Source organism: Chiloscyllium punctatum, chromosome 9 (genome assembly GCF_047496795.1).
Source record: "Chiloscyllium punctatum isolate Juve2018m chromosome 9, sChiPun1.3, whole genome shotgun sequence".
Taxonomy (NCBI): Eukaryota; Metazoa; Chordata; class Chondrichthyes; order Orectolobiformes; family Hemiscylliidae; genus Chiloscyllium; species Chiloscyllium punctatum.
The window spans coordinates 126,826,209-126,841,384 of record NC_092747.1 but is presented as its reverse complement, the minus strand read 5'-3'; the positions used below and the strand labels follow the sequence as shown (position 1 = coordinate 126,841,384).

The 15,176-nt window shown below is 40.9% G+C and overlaps 1 protein-coding gene across 1 annotated transcript; it reads right to left on the bottom strand.

Annotated features, from left to right (window-relative positions):
• Positions 1-202: 202 nt before the first annotated feature.
• LOC140481671 (collagenase 3-like) lies at positions 203-7,905 on the bottom strand. Its single transcript, XM_072578225.1, has 10 exons — positions 7,706-7,905; positions 7,282-7,514; positions 7,036-7,184; positions 6,830-6,955; positions 6,379-6,549; positions 3,542-3,680; positions 2,030-2,160; positions 1,558-1,717; positions 989-1,092; positions 203-860 (listed from the first exon to the last, which is right to left on the bottom strand). The coding sequence occupies exons 1-10, from the start codon at positions 7,820-7,822 to the stop codon at positions 757-759; spliced, it is 1,434 nt and encodes a 477-aa protein (XP_072434326.1). The 5' UTR covers positions 7,823-7,905; the 3' UTR covers positions 203-756.
• Between the last annotated feature and the right edge of the window lie 7,271 nt (positions 7,906-15,176).

Genomic DNA, 15,176 nt, shown 5'->3' with positions numbered 1-15,176 from the left:
CCCATCCACTACCACTGCCAGGAACACACCCTCACCCCCATCCACTACCACTGCCAGGAACACACCCTCACCCCCCTCCACTACCACTGCCAGGAACACACCCTCACCCCCCTCCACTACCACTGCCAGGAACACAACCTCACCCCCCTCCACTACCACTGCCAGGAACACACCCTCACCCCCATCCACTACCACTGCCAGGAACACACCCTCACCCCCCTCCACTACCACTGCCAGGAACACAACCTCATCTCCCTCCGCTGCTGCTGCTGCCTTCAGGAGCACAAACTCAACTCCCTCCCCCACTAGGAACAAACTTTGCCTCCAACACACCGGACAGCTAAATGCTGGCTGAGCTCTCCGCAGAAGGTAAGTAAGATTCAAATTTAAAAATAAAAGAGATAAAAGTGATGGAAAAGTAAAAGCAGGAGGAGCAGATGAGCTTTGGGCTCAGGAGCCCACATGCTGAACTGCTATTCCAATGCCATCGTGATCAGAAGGGTTAAATCTTGATTGTGTACTTATGTATATTATGATTCACAGAAAAGAATGTTCAACATAGTTTAAAGTAAATTGTATAAAATGTGATGCATTTGTTTGGTAACTTTTAACAGTTATTAAAAATGAATGCCATTTTCATACCACAATGAAATAATCAAATTGTAACCTAAAATGAAGTGCCACTGTTTTGAAACAGTATAATATTTTGATGAAAACTGCATCAGGTAACTATTTAAACAAAGTACTTATTATTCCCTAATTGCAGTTTAGCCAATCATTTGGCCTCAGAACACGGACAGTGCGTTTGTTCCTGTAGTCATATTCATACTGTCTGGCTCCATTAGAGAAGTAGAAGTAGCCTGAAGATAAAAGAAGTACAAAACTTAAAAATATTTTACAAATGTAATAATGTAGTACAAAATATAAATCAAAACTAAACTATCATGGTTTTTCAAAATATTGAATATTCCATTCCTCCAGAACTCACCTTTGCTTTGAAATGCTGATTCTACTTTGTTTCCAATACCTGGAAAGTCATCAACTATTCTCCTTGGGTAGACTCTGTCCATTTGATTTTTCCATGTATTATAACTAAATACAGGATAATAAAATAACATTGAAATAAAGGATCATTGAAACATATCTATCTTGTCAATTATTTTATTTTTATTATCTAAGTCTTTGTCGTAAGTCAATATTATTAAAATAGTAACTCTATTAATATTATCTTTTCCCAGAATAATAAGCTTTGAATAAGTCTTAGAGATAGTGAAGGTAAAGTCACAGTAGTCTTGCGATAAGTGTGTTCTCTCATTAGCTGGTGGTGGTTTAACTGAAGGTCACCATGTCTCAGGGGAGAAGTTGAGTAGAAGAACCCTTCATCAAAACTTTAGTCAATGTGGGAATTAAACCCATGCTGTTGCCAATAGTCTGCATGCAAAACAATCACCCAATCAACTGAGTTTTCTGATCCCGTTTTAGAAATGTTAATTAGATTGTGAAAGAAATTTAATTTATTCCTGAGTAATGGGAAATGCATATTAAATTCATACTTACCTCCAATACTTATTTCCAACAAAGAATAAGACTTTTCTTGTTTCCTTGACATATAAGGCAGCATCTATGTGTGTAACAGATCTTGGAAATTGAAAGGATCTGATGCTCCTAGGATAACCTTTCAAAATCCTGAAGCCTTGAATTAGCCAATATTTTGATCCTAGGGGGTTTTAACAAAGATCTTAATCAACAGTGATGAGATAGGGCAAAACTTCAGAACGTTTAAGAAGTATTCAGTAAGTTAACAAATGCTTAGCAGAAAATGTAGGTGCGGAAAGCAAGAAATGAATCTTCAGATTTCCATTCTTCATTCTACACTCATCAGCCAAATAAACAATGAAACAGATCTGTTGATTTTTCTTACAAATTTTAATGTGCAAGCTTAATTTTTATCTATGATTTGAACTGATCATGCAATACTCTAGAACAATCTGCAAATTGTTTGTAAAATATAGTATAAAAATTCTAGAACCTTTGAAAAGGGCCACCACATCTCTGTTCTTGAATTCAACAGCAGCATCTACTGATCGAATATTTGGAAAAATATATTTGATTGGGATTACTGTCACATCTTGACGTTGATGATGTTTCCGCCATAAAATTCTAATCAATAAGAAGGTTTATTTAATTACTAAAAACAATTTTTTAAAATCCAGAATCTATATAGGCACAATGTAATGTAGTCATTGGTAATCAAATCTACAGAAATATCAGCACTGAGGCTAATCTAAAATTTAAAAAAAGCCTACATTGCAATTTACAAACATAACCATCAATCTTAAAATACAGAACATTTTAGTAGCAACTGTTTAGAAATAAGCCTATAATTCAAATCTGCTTTGTACAATTGGATGCGAATGCTGTGCAGTTTTTATAGATCTAATCTCAGAAAATCAATTCCATTCAGATCCTGAAGTGTTGGAGGCTGAGTGGTAACCTTATAGAGATCTGTAAAATCATGAGGGACATGGATAGGGTGAAAAGTGAGAGGAAAAAGATTTTAAGAAGACCTGAGGTGTGAGGTTTTACACAGAGGGTGTTATGTGTGTGGAAAAAGCACCCAGATGAAGTGGTGGAGGTGGGTACAATTACAATATTTAAAAGGCATTTGATGGGGATATGAATAGGAAGGGTTTAGAGGGATATAGGCCAAATGCTGCCAAAGGAATTAGGTCAGATTGGGATATCTAGTTTGGTGCAGACCAAGTTGGACCAAAGAATCTGTTTTCGGGCTGTGTGACTATTGCATAATTACATATTGTATTTACAATTTGCAGTATTGGTCTCCTCTAAAATTTGATCATGACATCACAGATTTGTTATCGTGGAGAAGGAGATAATTCAGCCCATTGTATCTGCAGAGACTCCCGGAGCATATTGGCTTAGTTTAATTCTTCTGTCTTTTCCCAGTAATGCTGCATTTAATGCCTCCTTGAGCACCTCAATTAAACCTGCCCCCTCCCTATCACACTTCAAGGCAATGCATTCCAAACTCTCACAATCTGCTCTGTGGAAAAGCTTCTCATCTTGCATTTGGTTCTTTTGCAAAGTGCTTTAAAATTGTGCCCTCTGAGTCTCAAATGTTTCTCAGCGTTTCCCTCTCCATGTAAAAGAATCCCAACTTCTTAAATCTGTCCTCATAACTGAAAGTAGTCCTCTTGCACTCAGCTGCTGATAATTTGCCAGTGCTTCTATCTATTTTACTCAGAATGAGATTCCACGATGCAATCAGATATTTTCCCTTATTCACCATATCTTGTTACAGGAATATCTCATGTTTGCTTGCTGTCTCTCTGGATAATCTCATCTGAAGTTACAAATGCAAAACAAAGGTTACATTTTACTATTTTCCTTTGGTGCAATGGATCAACACATACTAAATCATAGTGTTAGTTATATAATAACTAAATAAATGATCAAATATTTTAAGCATTAATAACATTAGTGTAATAGCTACAATAAATATAATCAAAACTGTTCATACCCATTCTTAAAGAACCAAAGTTCTCCACGTAAATTAGTAACTGCATCAAACGACAATTGGGGATTACACTTGTCCAGGGTTTTTGTTGGTCGAGGTGGTTTAGGCTGTGGTTGTGTTGGTCTTGGATCTTGACGAGCTCCTAAAATACAGCAGGAGAATTTAAAGTGTTTGGTAAATAAGAAAAAATATAAATTTTAAAAGTAATTAAGGTAAATTTATGTTTGAAGCAAATAAAGAATTCTAAACTCTATGGATACCTATTACTGAGAAATAGTTTTAGAAATGTAAGATAAATTGGAGAAAAAGCAAAGGGATGGGGCTGAATGGAAAATGAGGAAAAACCTGCAGGATGTACTGTAAGAATTCTTTCTATGATGTAAAATTTTATTATTGTTGTAATAATTTGGAAATTACTTGTAAAATGCAAGAATCATGCAGCATTTTAAATGCAATATAAGTAATATTAATCTTATGAAATAGTTCCCACAGTCTATCACAGTTTATTTAGAAAGATTTACTGATATCCATCTAATCCCCATAGTGTGGAAACAGGCCATTCGGCCTAATGAGTCCACACTGACCCTCTGAAGAGTACAAATCTTATTGAGTTCTTTGAGAAGGTGACCGAACAGGTGGCTGAGAGTCACGGAGCTGATGTGGTGTATATGGATTTCAGTAAGGAATTTGATAAGTTCCCCACAGTAGGCTATTGCAGAAAATGCAGAGACATGTGATTGAGGGTGATTTAGTGGTTTGGATCAGAAATTGGCTAGCTGGAAGAAGTCAGAGGGTGGTAGTTGATGGGAAATGTTCATCTTAGAGTTCAGTTACAAGTGACGTACCACAAGGATCTGTTTTGTGGCCACTACTGTTTGTCATTTTTATAAATGACCTAGATGAGGGTGCAGAAGGATGGGTTAGTAAATTTGTGGATGACACTAAGGTCATAAATCTTCTCAGCACCCTTCTTTGGTCTGGCACGGTGGCTCATTGGTTAGCACTGCTGCCTCACAGCACCAGGGACCTGGGTTCAATTCCTGCCTGGGGTGACTGTCTGTGTGGAGTTTGCATGTTCTCCCATGTCTTCCTGGGCTTCCTCCAGGTGCTCCTGTTTCCTCCCACAATCCAAAGATGTGCAGGCTAGGTGAATTGGCCATGCTAAATTGCCTAAAGTGAGGGATAAATATAGGGGAATGGGTCAGGATGTGTTACTCTTTGGAGGGTTGGTGTGGCCTTGTTGGACCTGTCTCCATGTTGTCGGGAATCTACTCTAATCACCCTCTCCAAAGCGTCCACATCCTTTTGGTAATGTGGCAACCAGGACTGTACACAGTATTCCAAATGCAGCTGAACCAATGTCTTGTACAATTTTAACATGACCTGCCAGCTTTTATACTCAATACCCCGTCTGATGAAGGCAGGCATACCATAAACCTTCTTGACCACTCTATCCACCTGTGCAGCCACCTTCAGGATACAATGGACCTGAACTCCAAGATTTCTCTGCCCATCAACTTTCCCCAAGGCTCTTCCACTTACAGTATAGTTCGTTCTATAATCATACTTCCCAAAATGCATCACCTCACATTTGCCTGGATCGAAACCCATCTGCCACTTCTCTGCCCAACCCTCCAGTCTATCTATATTCTGCTGTGTTCTTTGACAATCCCCTATGCTTTCTGCTACTCCACCAATCTTCATGTCATCTGCAAACTTACTGATCACACTAACAATGCTCTCTTCCAGATCATTTATGTACATCACAAACAACAGTGGCCCTAACACTGATCCCTGTGGAACACCACTGGTCACCTTTCTCCATTTCAAGAAACTCCCTTCAACTACTACTCTCTGTCTCCTGTTGCTCAACTAGTTCATTATGCACCGAGCTAGAACACCCTGCACACCATGTGACTTCACTTTCTCCATTAGTCTACAATGGGGAACCTTATCAAATGCCTTACTAAATTCCATGTATATGACATCAACAGCCCTCCCTTCATCTATCAACCTGGTCACTTCCTCAAAGAACTCTATTACCTTGGTAAGGCATGATCTTCCCCACACAAAACCATGTTGCTTATCACTGATAAGCCCATTCTTTTCCAAATATGAATAGATTTTATCCCTCAGCACTTTTTCCAGCAACATTCCCATCACTAACTGTTAACAGCCGGAATATCCCTACTACTCTTCTTGAATGGGGGACAACATGAGCGACCCTCCAGTCCTCCGGCACCTCCCCTGTATTTAAGGATGACACAAAGATATCTGTCTGGGCCCCATTTCCTTTCTCACCTCCCTCAGCAACCTCAGAATGTGGAAACTTTGGAAAGGGTTCAGAGGAGATTTACTAGGATGTTGCCTGGTATGGAAGGAAGGTCTTACGAGGAAAGGTTGAGGGACTTGAGGCTGTCTTTGTTAGAGAGAAGAAGGTGAAGAGGTGACTTAATTAAGACATATAAGATAATCAGAGGGTTAGATAGGGTGGACAGTGAGAGTCTTTTTCCTTGGATGGTGATGGCGAGCATGAGGGAACATAGCTTTAAATTGGGGGGTGATGGATATAGGACAGATGTCAGAGGTAGTTTCTTTACTCAGAGAGTAGTAGGGGTATGGAACACACTGCCTGCAGCAGTAGTGAACTCACCAACTTTAAGGGCATTTCAATGGTCATTGGACAGGCACATGGATGAGAATGGAATAGTGTAGGTTAGATGGGCTTCAGATTGGTTTCACAGGTCGGCACAATGTCGAGGGCCGAAGGGCCTGGACTGCACTGTAATGCTCTACATTCGATGTTCTATATAGTCCAGTGAGCACAATGTTCAACTTACCGTACAAAGCCTGGATGCCTCTCACGTCGTCCTCTGGGAGACCATACCTTTTGATGTTTTGATAGAAATTGGGGTCGTAGGTGGGAAACATCAAAGCGGATCTATCGTTTGAATGACTCAGTCCGAGAGAATGGCCAAATTCATGGGCCGCAACGATAAACAAGTTGATTCCTGCGAAGATGGTTAAGCAACACAAATTGATCAAGCTTATACAAAACGCTAGATATGAACGGTTTGAAAATGAGAAATGAATGAAGAATATGCATTGTAAGAACTATTCCATGAGCACCTCCCGAAGCCAATTTAACATTTGTCGTTTTAAATTTGAATTAAAATTACAAAATGCCAGCGGCCCGTCATTTTTCACTGTCCATGTGATACGTCAGTGCATGAACAGTTAAATATACTCTCGGTTAACGCTCTCCCATTTCAGTACTTGGAAACTACTTACCAGATCTTGACAACGTCCACCTTTCATCTTCATCAAAGTGAGCATCGCCGCCGAGATTTGCTCCAGGAGCAAAAGCGTGCGCTAAAACACCGCCCTCTCCATCGAAGTCGTTAAAGTCCCCATGACCTAGGAGTAAACAGCACCCAAAAATTACACGGCAGGAAGAAAATAAAACAGGAGGGCACAAACAGAATTGTTGAACGTACTGCGACTGGCGAACGAAATCCTGATATCAGCTTCTCCGGAGGAGAGTCTGACAAAGGTCAGGGGAGTGACATCGCTCCAAACTTGTAAAGCCAAAGGGATCACAGCATCGACCTCTCGCTTGCTCAGTTTCGACGTATACTTTTCAATTCTAGTCGGGAAGAAGGAGGTGAACAAATAGTTGCTTTGTAAAAGTTTGTTTTCACTTGATACCTGATTATGTGAGACGCCACAGCCGCGATATCTACCTGTAGGTGATGGTGTTTCTGAGCCACCGAGGTCTCCCTGGGAAGAGACTGTACAGTTGGACATCAGGCACTCCACAACGGGGCTTCTTCATCTCTGTCAGCGTCTCCCGGTTCAGGGTGCCAGTTACCTGCAGACCAAAGAATTCTTGCATTTCTTCGATCTTTCTCGTTAATCCGTCGTTGCTTTTTCTCAAAGCGGTCTCTGTCAGGTTGTAAAATGTCTTCAGGTATTTCTAGTTAGAAAAGGAAAACAAAGTTTCTTTCAAAGCTAAATGAAAATTTTCTCCCTTTATTTCAAATTCAACGAAATTGAGTTTTTAGTTTAGTTGATTTTAATGCACAATTACTGTTTTATATATTATCTTTATATATTATGTATATATAGTGCATGGATATATGCATTCGCTGGTGGTATATATTGTACCCGACATTGGTTCCAGTCCTGTTCGCTAACTGGTTCCGTGGCGGAACTCAGCGGAAGAGCTAGACACTCTGACAGATAAACAAATACAAAAAGAACGACAATCTTCATGTAGCTCATCTTTCCGTTCGGGAAGCCTTGTCATGAGCTAAGTCTTTCTGAATTGCCCGGGTTTTATAGGCAGTTGATCAGGGATCTTGCACAATCCTGGCGTGTCTGACAGGGGGAAAATGACCAACATTTCTCTCAACCGGTTGCAGTGATATCACCAACATGTCGGAGCTGGAGGCGTTACACACGTTCGTTTTGTTGTTTAAATAGTGCGCTTTATATTTAGACAAAGAAATAGCAGAAATATGAAACACGCGAAGGGAGAGTCTCCCACATATTACGTAATAAAACAGAACAGTTTCTTAAAGTTAGGGAAGATGACCTTTGACTATTCGAGCTGAGTGGGAAGTTTGGAAGGAAGATTTGCTTGTTAACGAAGTTGAATTTTAAAAACCACTTCCTCAGAATGATCTATTCCTGTGCCTATTTCTTATAATATTAATGCACAACTATTTTGTTAGAAAAAGCGACCAGCCAAACCTCCTGTTATATTCGCCAAACATCTAGTCATTGGAAGAAATCTTCTTCACTTCCATGGGAGGATCATCTTTGGTGTTTCCTGTAAACTTTGAACCAGATTTTCAGTCAAAGTTTGTCTCTTCCCATTTTTCAGAAAACAGTGCAGTGTCCAAAGGCTGTAAGCTGAAAGGGAAATAGATTTTGAATTATCAAGAAAATAAAAATCTAACTTGGCATAGCAGCACCATGTGTGTTCAGTTCAGCAACTCTGCACGAGCTTTAGTGGGTTGGCAATGAATAAAAGTGTCCATTATTTCATTAGTTTTTTAAAATCAAAATCGAATTCACAATAATCTTTCAGACTATGTAATGGCTCTATTCCCCAATGTGGAGCAGCTTCATCTCTTAACTAAATACAGGAAGTCTATTATTCTCTCTCTGATTATTAATGGCATGGCAAAAAAAAAGGCCCATATATCATCTGGCATGATATTTTTTGCCTGAAACTCTTCAGCCCTGTACTGTATTTATATATTACTAATGTATTGTTAATTTTTTTTCAACTACATTGATCTTCAGTAAACTAATTGGTTAAAAAAAAGGTCCAAATGGTATAGAGCATAGAACATAGAACAGTCCAGCATACAAACATGAGGTATGACTAAAAGTATAGGGCTTAATTCTCTTATTTTTTGCAAAGTGTTTTTTATCAAGATTCATGACACCTGATGCCTACAGCGTCTTCCAAATTAATCTTCCCCTCTTCAGCTCATAAATGTGCAACCAGCCCCTTTGCACGTGGATGAGAAAGGATTGCAGATGCTAGAAACCAGATTCCAGATTAGAGTGGTGCTGGAAAAGCACAGCAGTTCAGGCAGCATCCGAGGAGCAGGAAAATCAACGTTTTGGGCAAAAGTCCTTCTTCAGAAATATTCCTGATGAAGGACTTTTGCCTGAAACATCGATTTTCCTGCTTCTCAGATGCTGCCTGAACTGCTGTGCTCTTCCAGCACCACTCTAATCTGGAACGTGGGTACAAGAGCCAGGACTGCTTGTTGCAGCTGGGGCTTTGCAATGTTCATGTTGCTAGTGGCATAACAAGCTAAGAAATTACCTTCACACTGCGCTGCTGCACCATTATCCCTGAGGTAATGCTTTGATTTGGTTTGATTTAATTTATTATTGCACAAAATTGATGGCATGGTAGACAGTGAAGATGGTTTTCTAACATTACAAAGGGATCTTGATCAAATGGGTCAGCAAGTGGAAAAATGGTAGATGGGGTTCAATCTGGATAGATGTGAGATATTGCATTTTGGTACAGCAAACAAGGGTAGGGCTTATACAATTAATGGTAGGGCCTTGGGTCGTGTTGTAGAACAGAGGGACCTAGGGGTGCAGATAGATATTTCTTTGAAGTTTGTATTATATGTAGACAGGCTGGTTAAGAAGATGTTTAGCACACTTGCCTTCATTGCTCAGACTTCTGAGTATAGGAGTTGGGACACAGGTTGTACTGGTCATTGGTGAAGCCTCTTCTGGAATATTGTGTTTGGTTTTGGTCGCTGAGTTATAGGAAGGATATGATTAAACTGGAGAGGGTTCAGAAGAGATATACGAGGATGCTGCCAGGTATGGAAGGTTTGAGTTATAAAGAAAGGCCGAATAGCCTGGGGCATTTTTCACTGGAGCATAGGAGGTTGAGAGGTCACCTTTTAAGAGTCTATAAGATATAAGTAGAGTTAATCATAGTTGTCTTTTTCCTAGGATGGGGGATTTTAAGACCATGGGGCAATTTTTAAAGGTGAAAGGAGAGAAATTTAAAAACATGAGGGGCAATTATTTTACACAAAGGGTGGTTCATGTTTGGAATGAATCTCCTGAGGATGGAATGAGCATGGTTACAGTTACAATGTTTAAATACATGAATAGGAAAGGTTTGGAGGGATATGAACCAGGAGCAGGCAGGTGGGACTAGATTAGTGTGAGATTATGATTGAAATGGACTGGTTGGACTGAAGGATCTGTTTCTGTGCAGTATGAGTCTTTGACTCGATGTACCTAGATACAGTGAAAAGTTTTGTTTTGTGTGAGCTACAGGAAGATCATTACATACAAAGATCATAGAATGACTAAACAGAGTGAGGAATACAACATTACAGCTGCAAAGTAGTTTTACAAGAAGCAGATCAACATTAGATTTGACATTTTAGAGGTCCATTCAGAAGTGAAAAAGCATAGAACATAGAACAATACAACGCAGAACAGGCCCTTTGGCCCTCCATGTTGTGCCAATTTAGGAACTAATCTAAGCCCATCCCCCTACACTATCCCATCATCATCCAAGTGCTTATTCGAGGATTGTTTAAATCTCCCTAATGTGGCAGGGAGGGCATTCCACACCCTTACCACTCTCTGAGTAAAGAACCTGCCTCTGACATCTGTCTTAAATCTATCGCCCCTCAATTTGTAGTTATGCCCCCTTGTACAAGCTGACATCATTATCCTAGGAAAAAGACTTTCACTGTCTACCCTATCTAATCCTCTGATCATTTTGTATGTCTCTATCAAATCTCCTCTTAGCCTTCTTCTTTCCAATCAGAACAGACCCAAGTCTCTCAGCCTTTCCTCATAAGAGCTTCCCTCCAGACCATGCAACATCCTGGTAAATCTCCTCTGCACCTTTTCCAATGCTTCCACATCCTACCTGTAATGAGTGACCAGAACTGCATACAATAGCATTTTGTATAGTTGCAGCATGACATTACAGCTCTGGAACTCACACACACTGTATACCTTCTTAACAGCACTATCCACCTGGGTGGCAACTTTCAGGGATCTATGTACATGGACTCCAAGATCCCTCTGCACATCCACAATACCAAGAATTTTTCCATTGACCCAGTACTCTGCCTTCCTGTTATTCTTCCCAAAGTGAATCACCTCACGTTTATCTGTATTGAACTCCATTTGCCACCTCTCAGCCCAATTCTGCAGTTTATCCAAGTCCCCTGCAACCTGTAACATTCTTCCACACTGCACCGACTACTCCACCGACTTTAGTGTCATCTGCAAACTTACTAACCCATCCACCTATGACTGCGTCTAAGCCATTTATAAAAATGACAAACAGCAGTGGTCCCAAAACAGATCCTTGTGCCACACCGCTAGTAACTGGACTCCAGGCTGAATATTTTCCATTAAGCACCACTCACTGCCTTCTTTCAGAAAGCCAGTTTCTAATCCAAACTGCTAAATCGCCCTTAATCCCATGCCTCTGCATTTTCTCCAACATCCTACCATGTGGAACCTTATCAAAGGCTTTACTGATAAGGATTATGGGGAAGAAGCTACTATTGAACCTGTTTGTACATGTATTTAAGCTTTTGTGTCTCCTACCTTATGGAAGAGATTGGGAGGGATTACAACTGGGGTGGAAAGGGTCTCTGATAATGTTAGCTGCCTTCCTGAGGCAGTGTCAGTAATACTTGGGTCTGGGCATTTGTAGAATCTTCAGACTTGCAAGTAGGGTTAAGAAAACATTGTTAGTAATTTTAAAAGGCTTAGAATTCAGGTTTATAAGTGCAGAATGATCGTAAGAAATGTGAGAGTAAGATCTGCTTAGAGAGCTGACAATGAGTCACCCTGTGTTAGCACCATTGAATCCAATAGCCCAGAAGGTTTGGTTAGCTCTTCAGTTCACCAACATGGATCAGCTGTACAGGGTGGTGAAAATGAGGACAAAACTGTATTCTGCTGACTGGCAAAGGAGACCAAAGCAATAGATGTAGCCAGCCCAGATCGGTTAGAGGCCCACATCAGCACAGTAAGCTGACTGAAGCACTCAGCACTGCAGGAAGAGGGTTAATGATCTTTCATGCTGTGCAGAGGGCCACTATGTACTCGACCTCTGCCACTGCACATGCCTGTCACCAAGACTTATGCAGCATAACTCTTATTGCATGCATCATGTCCATTCAACTGCCTTTTACCACATCTTCCTCCCAAACTGTTAACTGTTTGTTCTGTCTTCTACATTACTTATTCACTCACTGGGAACACTTCACCATCTCACCTCCCCTGCATTATCATTAATGGCTTTTGTGCCCAAGCAATTACCACTCCATCAGTCCACCCTCTATCCTCAGTAAAGTGATAGAAGGTGTCATCAACAGTGCTATCAAGCAGCACCTGCTCAGCAATAGCCTGATGCCCAGTTTCGGTTCTGCCAAGGCCACCCAACTCCTGACCCCATTACAGCCTTGCTTCAAAAGAGCTGAATTCCAGAAGGAAGGTGCGATTGAATGCTGTCACTCTCAAGGCAATATTCAACTGAGTTGGGCATCATTGAAGCCTTGTAAAAACAGAATCATTAGGAATTAGGGACACACCCTCCCTGATTGGAGTCATACCTGGCACATAATAAAATGGTTATGGTCATTGGAGGTCAGACATCTCAGCCACAAGACATCTCTGTAAGAGTTCCTCAGGGTAGTGTGCTAGGCCAAAACATCTTCAGTTGCTTCATCAATGACCTTCCCTCCATCATAAAGCCAGAAATCAAGCTGTTCACTGATGATTGCACAGTGTTCAGCACCAATTGCAACTCCTCAGATATTGAAGCAGTCCCTGTTCAATTGCAACAAGACATGGAAAATATCCAGGCTTGGGCTGACATGTGGTCAGTAACATTAGTGCCACCAAAATACCAGGAAATTTCCATTTTCAATAAGAGACAATCTAATCACCACCCCTTGACATTCAATGAAAGTACCATTACTGAATTCCTTCACTATCAACATCCTGAGGGCTACTATGGACCAGAAACTCAACTGGACAGAGTATACAAACACAATGGCTATAAAAGCAGGTCAGTGGCTAGGAATACTGCAGCAAGTAACTCATCTCTTGACTCCCCAGAATTGTCTATTAAGCACAAGTCAGGAGTATGATGGAATACTTATCTGGATGGGTGCAGCTCCAACAACACTCAAGAAGTTTGACACCATCCAGGGAAAAGCAGCTGGTGTGGTACTGGAAAAGAACAGCTGGTCAGGCAGTAACCCAGGAGCAAGAGAGTCAATGTTTCGAGCATAAGCTCTTCATCAGGAATGAGGGAGTGGCCCAAGGGGGCTGACAAATAAATGGGAGGGGAGTGGGGCTGGGGGGCAGGGGGAAGATAGCTGGGAATGTGATATCTAGCTACCCAATACCTGGAGGAAGAACGCCTCATCTTCTGTCTTGGGATTCTCCACCCACACAGGATCAATGTGGATTTCACCAGTTTCCTGAACCCCCCCCCCCCGCCACTTTATCTCAGGTCCAACTTTCCAACTTGGCACCACCCTCTCGAACTGTCCTACCTGCCTATCTTCCTTGCCACCTATCTGCTCCACCCTCCTCTCTGACCTATCACCTTCATACCCCCCATCTTCATCTACCTAACACATTCCCAGCTACCTTCCCCCAGCCCCACCCCATCCCATTTATCTCTCAGCCCCCTTCGGCCAACTCTCAAATCCTGATGAAAAACTTATGCTTGAAACATCAATTTTCCTGCTCCTCAGATGTTGCCTGACCTGCTGTGCTTTTCCAGCACCACACTCTCGACTGATCTCCAGCATCTGCAGTCCTCACTTTCTCCACCATTCACAATGCTTACATTCACATTCACATGCATCCACTCCCTCCACCACCAATGCCCAGAAGCAGCAGTCTGTACTATCTACAAGATGCACTGCAGACATTCACCAAAGATTCTGGGAACATTTTAAACCCATGGCCACTTCCATCTGGAAGGACAAGGTCAGCATCTACAAGGGTAGATGGGAACACCAACTTCCCCTCTAAGCCATTCGCCATCTTGACTTGGAAATATATCATTGTTCCTTCATTGTCACTGGGTCAAAATCTTAGGATTCCCTTCCTAACAGCATTGTGAGTCAATCTACTGCATGTGGGCTGCAATGGTTCAGTTCATCGCCACCATTTCAGAGTAACAAGGAACTGGCACTAAATTCTGACCAGCCAGCAATGGCCACATCCAATAACTGAAGAAAAAGAAACTCATTCACATTTAGCAAATGTTTCACTGGCATGGTGAATTAGCCTATTTTGCATTTATATATATCATAACTAGGCCATAATTAAGTAAATATGCCTTTTTCTTGTTGTTATTATTTCTGTTTACAATTATTTTAGCTTCCTTTTACAGGTCATGGAAATCCCAAATGCCCTTTCATAAAGTTTTGATTCTCGGAAATCATGGAATTTATTTCACAACTGCATTCATGCATAAAACTTTAGTTCTTGAGCTATATTGCTGAAATCAGCTTATTTTTCCTTGCGCAAACCTCTGGAAAATATTTATTTTTCCAAGCCTTTTTTCTGAAGTTTCTGAGTCTTCTTTACTATTCACAAACACTATTATGGAGCTGTTTTGGTATAAATTCTATGTGGTCTTAACTTTTGCCATGTAGATGACGTCAAACATTTTTGTGTATGAGTAAGAGTGCTGAACCTGGCATTTCCTCTGACATACAGGTAGTTCTCTTGGTAGTTGCATTCCCATGTGACACTGTGTTATAGAACATTGGGCAATAGGAACAATGAGACCTATGAGTTAGAAATGAACCACCATAAATACCAGGAAAAATTGAAACAAAAATCGTAGTTAGCCAAACACAAATGATAGCTAAGTAAATTTTTAAATAATTTCGCAAATTTAACACTAACATTAAATCACTGACTACAGCACTGTACTTTTCATGAAGCTCTTCAGCAGAAAGCGCGAGCCAACTGACCACATGACACCGACATGGAGTCCAGTCCTCTGCGCTTCGTGACACCTAGTGCTGGGGATGGGAATCATGTAACAGCAAAGGGAGTTTGCCATTAAAAAAGA

Coding starts and splice junctions, on each gene's coding strand:
- LOC140481671 (XM_072578225.1), bottom strand. CDS start 7,822: ATGAGCTACATGAAGATTGTCGTTCTTTTTGTATTTGTTTATCTGTCA. Junction 6,956..7,035: donor GATTTCGTTCGCCAGTCGCA/GTACGTTCAACA, acceptor GTTTACTCCTAG/GTCATGGGGACTTTAACGAC. Junction 6,550..6,829: donor GTGGACGTTGTCAAGATCTG/GTAAGTAGTTTC, acceptor CCATCTTCGCAG/GAATCAACTTGTTTATCGTT.